At 44.2% G+C, this 12,215-nt stretch overlaps 1 protein-coding gene across 1 annotated transcript in view; it reads left to right on the top strand.

Moving 5' to 3' along the window:
- Window positions 1-10,237, top strand: part of LOC144133110 (protein-cysteine N-palmitoyltransferase HHAT-like) — a 30,893-nt gene extending 20,656 nt beyond the window's left edge. Inside the window, exons 9-12 of the mRNA XM_077665967.1 lie at window positions 1,615-1,650; window positions 4,685-4,889; window positions 6,321-6,462; window positions 9,378-10,237. Coding sequence (XP_077522093.1) covers window positions 1,615-1,650; window positions 4,685-4,889; window positions 6,321-6,462; window positions 9,378-9,478 — 484 coding nt within the window. The 3' untranslated portion in view covers window positions 9,479-10,237. The remainder of the gene's footprint in view (window positions 1-1,614; window positions 1,651-4,684; window positions 4,890-6,320; window positions 6,463-9,377) is intronic.
- Window positions 10,238-12,215: the final 1,978 nt, after the last annotated feature.

Raw genomic sequence — 12,215 nt, 5'->3', positions numbered from 1 at the left:
ATAACAAATGTAAAATATAAGCCTGCAAGTTTATTTCTTAAGCAAACCAAACCCTTGTGTACCGCATCTGTACGATCATTAAATGTGAAAATGGCTAAACGTGCTCTGAGGAAGCTGCACGTTGAGGTCGCATCATGTAAATCACATGCTGGTTAGCTTTCACAGCTGGTCTCTCGTCGCAGAATTCCTTCACGTCTGAGATGGCTCGCATGACCATAGCTGATTGCCTTTCAACAACGGTGTGACCCTGTGTTTTTCTGCAGTTGAGCTCAAAACATCAAGGGACACACTCCGCCCTTGCTCAAACAGATCAGTCAGATCAGCTTAACCTCGATTAGAGCTTAACCTGAGTCTAATATCGTTGTCAGGCGTGCCGGCAACCCAGCGAGGCAAAACCACGAGCCAACCAGGCTTAACACATGCTTTATTTATTTATTTATATTTATTTATACACAGTACCTACAGTGCCCTCATTGGGGCATTATTGTAGGGGGGAAACATCATAAATAAGAACAAACATCTAGTACATAATAAATTAGGCAAATGATGCGGTCTACACAGAAAATACAATAAACCCATGCACACGGAAGCAAAAACAAACAAACAAACAAAATAAAAACCATTGTAGAAAGGCAAACATACCCTAAACACACACATACACACACAAAAAAAAGATACATATTAAAATACAGCACTGCTTAAAACATAATACACTCGGACAAGAATTATTGCACTTATATTGACAGGTGGCTTTGCAAATCGGTCAGAAACGATGTAGGAGGAGCGGTAGCGACCCGCGAAGGGAGACAGTTCCAATCATGCACTGTTCGTGGGAAAAAACTATATTTGAATACGTTTATACGGCAATTGTACTCGCACACCTTGAGTGGGTGGTCAGTGCGGGCGGAAATGTAGCTGGGTTCACTAATGTATTTCTCTTTTGGAATTCCAGTTTTATTATTAAGCACATTATAAAAGAAAGAGAGTCTCAAATATTTGCGCCTGTTTTCAAGTAACGGCCATCCCAACTTCTCGCGCAAACCAGAAGAACTTTTTTGGAAATTGTAATCGGCGGACACAAACCTAGCAGCCCGTTTCTGGACGCGCTCCAGCTCCTCAATATTCAGTTTTGTATGCGGGTCCCAAACCGCGGAAGCATACTCAAGTATCGGACGTACAGTAGACATGTATAATGTCTCCTTCAGCGTAAGGGGAGCGTCCTTAAAGTTACGTCTGAGAAAGTTTAATGTGCGACTGGCTTTAGCAGATATGTAACTTACGTGTGTATTCCATGATAGGTCAGTAGAAAAAAAGACTCCCAAGTACTTATAAGTTGAAACTGCGGATAATTCAGTGCTACCAAGGAAATAGTCTGTTTGGAGGAATTGTTTCTTTTTTGTAAACCGGACCAGATTACATTTGGAGATGTTTAGCGCCATATTCCAGTTGTTGCACCAAGAGAATACAGAGTTGAGGTCATGCTGTAGTGAAATTGCATCTGCTTCAGAAGAAATATTGCGGTAGATACAACAGTCATCAGCATAAAGTATGTCGTATGTCTATTCGGTTTAACTATGTTAAAAACGTACAATTTTTTTCTTAACTCTTTTACAGGCATTTTGACCGAGGGCTCTATCTCTGGATACAAAGGTAAGAGCAAACCTTCTATTTTTGCTTGTAAACAAAGGGCTGTGCTGTGAAAAAAGCTGAATTCTGCTTCATGTCTTGAGTGCTCTGGTGCAAGCGGTGTCTATCTTGAACTGGCCTTTATATAACTTGCACAATTACAGTAAAACCTCGTTAATTCGAAATCGCTTAATTCGAACTTCCGGTTAATTCGAACTGACGGCCGGGTCCCGGCAAAGCCCTGTGTATTTCAATGGGTCAAAACTCCCGATAATTCGAATATGCCGGTATCCACGTCGGTTAATTCGAACTAGGCGCCGATGGCTGGCATTGCTCCTCGCATATAGACGTCACCTCGTAGCAAATACAATGCGCTGAAAATTAAAAAAAATGCAGAATGATCAGAAAAAAAATAAGCCATCACGCATGAGGTGAGACGTGAATTTCGTTGCCCGAACCAACCCTCCGGTGCATGCCGTAGCAGGTTTTCGCTGCCGGAGCGTCGAAGCATTGGCTTGTCTATTTTTGGCTGACGCGGGTCACGTGGGTAGCCACCCTACCGCGGGCGCCGCCTATGCTCCGGCCACGGTGGCTCCGGCGCAAGCCGTTGCAGCAGGTCAACTAAAGGACTACCTTGCCGATTACTCGCTCAGCGATGTGTTCAATGCAGATGAAACCGCGCTTTATTTTAAGTTGCTGCCGAACAAGACTGTCAGTTACAAAGGCGACACGTGTTCAGGCGGGAAGAGAAGCAAGGAAAGAGTGACGGTGTTGGTGTGCGCAAACGCGACTGACTGGCACGGAACGGTGCCGCTTGCTATAAGCCTCGCTGCTCTAAAGGGCTAAAAACTCTCCCTGTTGATTATACTTTCAACAGAAAGTCGTGGATGATGCGAGCAATTTTCACGGATTGTCTGCGCACACTCGACAGGAAGTTCGTGGCACAGAACAGGAATGTTCTGTTGTTCGTCGACAACTGTTCAGCCCATTGCGACATCAGCGGACTGAAGGCGATCCGTCTGGCATTTCTGCCGAAAAACACTACAGCTGTGCTGCAGCCTATGGACCTTGGGGTTATTAAAAACCTCAAAACACTGTACAGGCGCCACCTCCTAGAGCGGATTCTTGTGTGTATGGACAGCGGCAAATCGTACGACGTCAATCTCCTCGGAGCCTGCGACATGCTGGCAACATCGTGGAATGCTGTCAAGGCGGACACAGTCGCGAACTGTTATCGAAAGTGCAGCTTCATTGAAGGCCCAGAAGCTTGCAGCACGGCAGAGCTGGATGCTCAGTGTGATGACTCCGTCGCGCTGCACCCTGCCTACGCTGCTTTATCGGATGGTGTTGACTTCCAGAGCTTCGTAGACGTTGACAGCGGCGTGGAGACATCGGGGCCGTTAAGCGATGCCGAGATTATTGAAGCGGCCTGCGGTGACCAGATGCCGCACAACTCCGGCGCGGCGAGCACAGCTGACAGCGATGACGAGTCCGACGGAGGCGACGATCCATTGCCACCCCCGAGTGCATGTGAAACAGCGTCAGCACTCTATCTGGCTGCGCGCTACTTCTCCGCCGATGATAGTTCGGACGCTGCGTTGGAGCTGTTGGGCAAGTTGCAGACGATGCTTGTCGAGTCACGGCAAAGAAAACGAAAACAAATGCGCATCACCGATTATTTTTCTCTTTGATATGCTTTGCCAATCTGCTGTTAATAAACATGTTTTTGAAGCATAGTGTCATATTTAATCATTAAGCTTGCTGCTTACGCGAATGCATTTTGATGTTACCTCCAACCGCATAAACAAATTAACTTTATTTCCTTCGACATTCGGGCTCTATGATTTTAATTCGCGCAATCGCCCGCCGCAAATGTGTAGTAGCGCGTAGTAAGAGATAACGATCTCAGATATGCCTGTTTTAGCTTCGGCCCGTGCTGCCGGGCGTGATGGCCGCTTTTTTTAGCGCCCGCTCCTTAATTCAAACTCCGCTTAATTCGAACAATTTTCCGGTCCCCCTCGAGTTCGAATTAACGAGGTTTTACTGTATGCACTGCATAGTGTTTTCACAGATATCGCTTTACTGGCATCCAGTTTTGTCCCTTTGGGGAGCCCTCTTGGGTCTTCTCTGTAAGAAAAGTTGCTCGTCGCTTTTTTATTTGCCATATGAAAGGTTGTGATGATGCATTCATGCTGGTGGCTGTTAAAAATAAGAAATTGATGTTTGCAATGGCCTGGGGGAGGCTGTTGAATGCAACTACAAATAAGTTGAAAGCTGGCAAGTTAGCCTCGAATGTTGGGACTGAATTCAGCCGTTAATGGGTCATCCTTGAACAGCGTGCTGAGGAATGAGGATAAAAACAATCTTTGGAGGTGCATTGTTGGAATATTCTTACGAGACCTGAATATACTTTGTGTGCTAGCCTCATCATGTGTCATTGTTACAAGTCTTATATGAATCCTGCTCCTCTTTTTTTTTTTTTAATGCGACCAGTTTTGATTATAGCTTTACATGGTCTTCTTACCTTGCCAATATGCAGTTCTTTTTATGTAATATATTGACATGGTGCATTCTTTATCTTAGTGCTGCTCTGATTTCAAGCATAATTTAAAACACTGTTCACCTGACACCCAGACGTTTTATTCCCGAATCCCACCACTGCTCTGCGGTCTTCATTGTACGGCTGGCCTTGTCCACACACATGACAATATTTTGGACTGAGCTCGATAAAATGTGCATTTTTCCAAAGATCCATGTGTGCTATTAAATTTATTCTTATAACAGTTCGGGGCCCATTACATGTCTTGATTTGCATGCCAGACATTGCCAGTATGGAAAGATTTCGCTTATTTTCTTTGCTTTGTAGTATATTACACATGTAATAGTGCCGAAGTTATGTTTGCTCACAAAACTGCAGACTCCTCTCTTGGCCTGGGCCAACACTAGAATGCAATTCATAATAAATTAGAATGTTAGTCACTGTTTTGATGACTACACATTGTGCTTGAATTGGGTTTAATGATATGTAAATAAATTAATTTGAGCGCGCACCCTGCAGGTACATATACAGGCCTATAGCAGCCCACGGTGGGTGGTCGCTGAAGCACCGGCTGATGGGAGCGGCGGCCAGTTTTGCCTTTGTCTGCACCTGGCACGGCATGGACAGGGCAGTGGTGGTGTGGTGCACGCTCAACTTTCTCGGGATCTCTACCGAGCTTCTGACAGGGCTTGTTAGGAAGCAGGAGGCCTGGCAGAGCATCGAGGTTCGCTCTTTTCTGTTCCGATCTTACTATAGTAGTTGCTCTTTCAAAGAGGCTCCCTTAAAGGCACCGCCCACTGATTGAAATGTGCCATGAGATTATGGCGGAAATCAAAAGATCATGCCTCACATTGTAAGAATTGAGCACTGCAATATCAAAGAAAAGAGGATTTAAAATCTTACTCTGGCATTGAAAATCAGGTAAAAAGCCATTTTGCGGGGAAACCCGCTAGTGTCAGTGTAGCCCAACACATGACCACATCTCGGTGAAAGATCGCTTATGTGTTTCAGGTGCACAGTGTTTTTTTTTCTTTCAAGAGTGTTCGTCATAATTTATTATAGTTTACGCCCTCTCCACCACGCCTTTGATGGGAAGCAATGCTCCCTTCTCATTGTTGACCATGTGCTTTTAGCTTTTGTACGTATGTAGATGGTGCCGCAGTGTTTTGAATTCCTTGGATGAAGTGGCTACCACGGTCTACTAAAACTTTAATCGGCAAGGCATACATCACTGCGCCGTAACAGCGTTTGGCGTGGAAACTAAAATGGACGCTACTCTGTACTAAAAATATCTGGCGGGTGAGATTTATATTAGTTTTTGGTACAGCACATTTGCCGACATGCAGTCGCCATCGCGCACGCTGATCATGGTTTTCAGCACCAGGATACAGTGTTAAAGGATAAGCTTGCCGAACATGCAGAGGAATCAAAAGACAAGGATTTGTTTTCAGGGACAAGGGAAGCTCGCACGAAAACATACAAAATGCAAAAAGTAAAGATCTTTGAGCGCTTGTGTTTGGAAAAGCACACCAAAGTTCAGAGCACTTTCCAGTGCTATTGGAAAATAAATTTAAGTGTTCTTGAAATTCTCTGCTGTAATGTATTATTTTCTTGCTCTTTCTTCTGTGGGATCAATATTGAAGTGGGTGCAAGTGTATTGATATGTAACGTGTTACGCTGTACCATCTGGCCACATTGGTCAGACCTGCGGGGTATAAAAGGAAGTGCAGCAGAATAAAGGTATTTATTCCCGTGTCCGTCACAAAGTCAGCGTCCTGTAGCTCGAAGCAGCGAGGGCGTGATAAGAAAACTTGGGAGACTCTTAAGCTTCGCCTTAAGAGTGACACGTGATAGCAGGCCCTCGTGGTCATAAAATGGTATTTTCACATTATAGCTTCGGAGCTGGAAATATATAGTGTGATACTTCCCAGTGTTCATTTTTTCGATGCCACTTCTTTCTTAGTTTATCATTGCCGTAAGCACTGTCGCTGTAGCAAAAACCTGGGTTTTGGTGCACCGCACTAGAATCAAGTTTAAAGAACTGTTTTACTTTAACTGACCTGATTGTTTTATAAGTTTAATCAAAGAAGCGTAGGCCTTGTTGTACGATTCACGTCCTGTGAATTGCTAATAACTGTGCTGTTCATTTTTGCAGAAAGCTTACTTCACCGGAGCACGGTTGCAATTCCTCAGGGCCGCTGTCTCGACACCACACTTCCTCTTCTCGATGTTCTCCTGCATGTTCTTCCTTAGCAACGTGGACATTGGACTTATCTTTCTTAGGAGAGTAATATTTGGTAAGAAAAAAACTCTTTTGTTTCTCGAATGTAACCTTGGCACAGTACTACTGCGGTTTAAGATGTTTTGTTTCTGCTTTCCTTCGGCGCGCCGCGAACATATTGGCTGCTTTCTTCTGGCTTGTGAAGTAGAGCAAGCCAACAATGCATGAGGTTGATAATGACTACCAAAGACTCTGAGTAGCTTTTGTGAATTTTGAGAATTTTAATTTGCCTCCTATGTTGTTCTTGACAACCGTGAAACATACGCAGGCCTAGCATCACTGCTAATAAGGGCAGTTATCATGGCAGTTAGGCTAAATCGTGGTGTAAGAATATATTTAGGTGTTGACACTCCGCTCGAAAGCATGACCAGATCTTGTTTGCCGCTCCTCGTGCATTTTTTGAACAGGCACAGATGACACCACATGATGTAGTCCTGTCAAGTCACCGAGCTGCGGCGACCGCGCTGCAGATATAGAAAGATCGTTCAGTGGCGCGGTGTTTATGCGTGCTTGTTTAAGTGCAGCAGTGCACAGAGGAATTGAAACTGATGTCGACACCGAGTCATCTGACACTATTTCGTGTTCTACTTGCTGGAACTGCACGAATAGGCGGAACAGTGGTGAGGATACGGCCTTGTAGTCGTTTGAAGCCTGTTATCGAAATGTGTTCATTGAAAGGCTTTTTCATCCGCCTCTTAAAGATAACCAGTTGGCCTCAACGCACATGCTCCCACATTTGGGCTTAAGAGCCTCTTCACTTACATTCAAACATTGCTTGAGCAGTATAATCAGCCGACACAGTGGCAATAGCAAGTGTGCCTCGTAGAGAAGGCAATCAACTTCGGTGACCTGTGCTCTTTGATGTGCACAGAAATCTGAAGGGCTCTTGCGCATTTTGCCTGCATCGCAAATACTACCTCCAAAGCCGGGAATCATTCCCGCGCTCTCGTGCTCGATAGCAAAACTCCGCCGCTATACGCGCAAGCACTGAGAACGAAAGGAAACCGTCAGTGCAGTGCATTGGTCACAGTGCAGCATTTTAGTGGCTAGTAGTACAGTGCACTTTTAGATAAAAGATAAAACACTTGTTGCTGTAAACTGGACTTGGTGGATGTGTTTCGAAGAATTGCAGTGCACCTGCTAAAGTGACTATGTTGTCCTTAATAATGTTCTGCCACCGATGTTCCACTGATCGATCATTCCAAAGTCGTGCAAATTATGTTCCAGCATATATGTTATGAACGTTGCCAACACGTTCTCTGCCTTTCATACCACCGTGTTTTGTGGCGCCAAAATATGTAGCGGGTGCAAACTGCTTGGGGCCATGAGATCGCTGACCAAAATTATTTGCTGCACTACCGTGCCGTCTCACATCCAGTGTGCCTGTGTAGCAGGTTCTTCGTAACGTGAAGAGTGATGCACACAAAGTAAGGAGGGTCCAGGCCCCATTATTAGCACTAAATGTTTTGCTTGCTGACATTGTGACCTCAATACTTTTGAACCCGGGGTAGCTCAGTGGTCAGCGCTTGGCTGCTGTGCCACGGGACACCCAGCTGCGGTGACCGCATTTGGATGAAGTCGGAACTTAAAAGGTGCTCATGTGCTGCGCGATATGAGCGCATATTAAAGTGTCCCAGGTGATCTGAATTAATCCAGAGCCCTCCACCACGGTTTCTATCATATAGCCCTTGTGTCACTTCGTGACGGTACACTGCACAGTTTTCATTTCTTAATCCGTTGCGGCTGCCCTGAATAGTGATTCCGTGCAACACACAAATTCAGTTCAACAAACAGCCTTGCTGGGCGGTGTGAGTTCATGTATTCGCAAGGTTAGGCACTGAACCATTTAGTCACAGCTTGCTGAGCATATTTGGGTAGCCAGGAGGCCAGACCAGGGCAGCAGTTCTGGCAATCACTGCATGCGTCTCCTTGGACGATGACTTGTTCGACTTCTTAGAAACATGCATCCACTCAATGCCGAACTAATAACCACATAACAGACTTGGTCTCTTGGCTGCAATACCCTATCCGCTCCTGGGATTACCCTGCAACATATAGGTCCAGACAAAGCCACCGCGATGGCTCAGTGCTTATGGTGCTCGGCTGATGACCTGAAAGACGGGAGTTCAATCCCGGCTGCGACGGTCGCATTTCGAGCGAGGCGAAATGCTAGAGGCCCATGTACTGTGCGATATCAGCGCACGTTAAAGAAACCCAAATGGTCGAAATTATCCGCGGCCCTCCTCTACAGCATCCTAATAGCCTGTGTCACTTTGGGACGTTAAACACTTTGAAACCGAACCAAACGGGTTCAGGTGAGCATGCAGTGAAGGAGCTTTAAAAAGCGGCATTCGATCAATGCAAGTCTGCAAGCCCAAACTGCAGTTGGGTACAAGGCGCATTACCCATAATCACGGAGAGTTGGCTTTTCGACCCAGCTAGGCTTTGCAGGTAAGCCGCAACAACAACTAACTCATCACAGCCACCATGCACATAGGCTGCAACGACAATCCACAAGCTAGGAATGTGCAAGCATGGGAGCTTGCACAATGATCACCGTTGGAGGTAGCAGCCCTCAACACAAAAGCCTAGTTTTAGCAAAACTTGTTTGTGCATGCTGACCCCTGCAACATAGATGCAGAAAACCTAACGTTCATGCATTGAGATGCATGCATGCTACGTCCGCCTTTCTATAACAGGTTGGCCGACATGCTGCAGCGCCACTGCTGTTGATGCATGTACTAGAGTGCGAACATTATCTGTGCGTGCTCTCCGCCATGGCGGACAGTCAGTGTCAACACCTAAGTATGTTTTTACACTGTGGTCTAAATTTATGCCGGCCACTGCATCAAGACCTGACACGCTAGTGTTACCGACATTTGACAGATTTGATTCCTAGTTTTGATATTCTCTGAATGTTTTCTATTTCAGGATACCCTGTGCCTTTGGTGCCAACACTTCTTGTGATGTACTGCGGTTGTCACGTCTCAATTGACATCATGGATTGGGAGATGAAGAAGAAGAAGTCGTAGTGTCTGCTGCACTAGCGGCTCCATCCAAAGCTTTTTTCTCATTGTGCGATCTTACAACAGCAGAAAGAGCTGCTCACTGTCGTGTTTACCATAGAACAGCTAAACAGTTGCTTGCAAAACTGCCTCAGATTGGGTCATCCTCTTAGTCTAACCCAAAGAGGACCCTCCGCGGTGACTCAGTGGTTAGGGCGCTCGGCTACTGAGCCGAGGAATCAGGGTTCAAGACCTGGCTGTGGCGACTGCATTTTTACGGAGGCGAAACGCAAAAAGCGCCAGTGTGCAGTGCAGTGTCAGTGCATGTTAAAGATCCCCAGGTTGTCTCTATTAATCTGATGCCTTCCACTACGGAGCCCCTCATAACCCGTGTGTTGTTTTGGGGCATTAAACCCAAAAATTTACAATTCCAAGTCGAAGAGGAGAGAAGTGGGTGCATTTAGTAGTGTAGAGCTAGGCTTTTTTTTCTAATGCATTGTTTTATGCTGATTAAGGAGTGCTTACTGGTCACACCACTTTACCTGCAGCTGAGCCAAAACAAGGTAAAAAAAAAAAGTGACGATGTTTTGTGTACTCAGACTTTGGACACAGCATGTAATGTGTAAGGGTTGTGAATTTAGGACACGTTAGTTTATTTTGCTTGTTAGCTATTTATATTTGTACTCTTTATACACCTAACGCCAATGCTTTTGCTTGTTTTTGTATCAGCAGACTGCTACTTTTTAGCTATTTTCACAATAAAATAAAGGTTACACTTTTTTCAAACCAGTTTGCTGCGTCATTGGGACTTTTCATTGCAGCGGGGTTCTTATGGAGATTGTATGTGCACAGCATGGTACAGGAATTCAATAGACATTATCTATATGGTTTTTGAAAGGTCACCTTACAACTGGGCTGTGGATGTGTTAAATTTATGGTTACATTATACTATTTCTTAGACTTCTCTCTCTTTGTTTCAGCAAGTCATGTTGCATAATAATGAAGGCATTTTTAAAGAAGCAGTGGTTGGGAAACTGAAGCTGGAGGCCGTGCTTTCCACGACACAAAAACGCCATCATACACATTAGTATCAGTGAAACTCACATGCGCATGTGCTCAGTGGTTAATGGGCAACTCCAGGGGTGTTTGGAACATTGAGATGATCACCTCATGAGCTTTGGAAGCCCTTTCTCTGGTTCAACAAAATGCAGCGGGGAACTTTCTCAAAAACAAAACTATTTTAAAAGACCAGTTCAAAACAAACCGAGTAGTGTGGCTAGGGTGGGGATGGTGTCACATTATTTGAAAAGTGATTGTGAGCATATCAAATGGCTTAAATAGCAACTGAAAGCAAACACTGTGCTCATAAACTTCTCAAAAGGACCTAATGTATAATCTCTAAACTATTTTTTTCACCAAGGAGGGAACGATTATCAATACTGGGGTAATATTTGCGATGTTGCAAATGTAGTGTTGCTTGGAAAAATCTTGAAACCAGGACCATGAAATTGGCTGACTTTAAAATCATTTTGCACGGGTATCAAACGCCTAAATATATGGAAGTTATCAGGGCAGGGGAAAATCTAGAGGAAACATTTCATTTTTTTTTTCAGAGATAATGAAATAAAAAAAGTCTTGGTGTGACCATTTAAGCTTGGACGAGGCCCGCATTTTCTCTTCAGCTAGCACAGAACAAGTGTTGATTGGCAGGTCCTGTTATATGCCACTAACATCGTTGGCTGTAAGAATAATTTCACTCCAGGTAGCAAATTGTGTGGCTTTAAAATGTATTTACAGATTAAACAGGACTCCACACGGCTTTGAAATTTGTCACGAACCATCAGCAGACAGGAGAACCACAGGCATAAAGTATTTCTTAAAATGTATGAACCTCAAAAAGCTTTGAGTTGCTTCCTAAGCCTCTAGGCATTGTGGAGCTTAGCTCGTACTTCAGCTCTGCAGAGACAAGGCTCAACGGCCCTTTTTCTATGTATGACTGTTTTCACATTCTTGGATGTATACAAATATTTTCTTGTTCTTGGTGGCTATGTTTTCCGCTTTCTATTGTTTTGTTCAAGTTCTATCAAAGCCCTTGGTTTTTGTTTTTCCAAGTTGCCGAGTAACAAGCTTATTTTTGATAGCTTGCAAAAAAAACAACAACTAAACCTGAGTATTTGGTAACACGTATGCTACTCTTTTAATTATTTCTTGTGAAATTGAAATCAAATGGTAATTGAGCTCTTTGTTGCAGTCAGTTTGCAATAACCACGTATTGCCACACTGGCCACACTTTTGCTTATTAGTGGCAAAGTCTAGATTGTTGTATGATGTATTAGGCAATCTTGTACACGTTACAGAAAATAAGTAACCGAATACAATTACAAATACTCCATCTGAAATGTAACTAGTTACAGTGGTCAATTACTGCCCCAGAAAAGTAACTGAATAATTAGAGAATAGTAATTGATTACTATTGCCTTACTGTTCATCATTTTCACTTCGTTATCGAAGTCAAAGCATCAGTGTTCACGTGGCTCGCCTAATTAGTGCCATTTATCCAGCATTTATGATAGCCTGCTCTGCAAAACAACAAACAGAGATAGAAAAGCGAAGCACGAAGCGAACAGTCAGGTTATTTCGTATTTCCACGGGCACAATATTCAGAATATGGCAAGCAGATATCACATCAACGTGGGTTTCTCTGCCCCGTACAAGCTTAACAACGTCTGTGCAATGCTTGGTGATCAAAAGCACAAATCATGAT

The sequence above is a fragment of the Amblyomma americanum genome, chromosome 5, assembly GCF_052857255.1.
Source record: "Amblyomma americanum isolate KBUSLIRL-KWMA chromosome 5, ASM5285725v1, whole genome shotgun sequence".
Lineage (NCBI taxonomy): Eukaryota > Metazoa > Arthropoda > Arachnida > Ixodida > Ixodidae > Amblyomma > Amblyomma americanum.
Note: the sequence above shows the minus strand (reverse complement) of the source record. Positions and strands in the feature narration are given on the sequence as shown.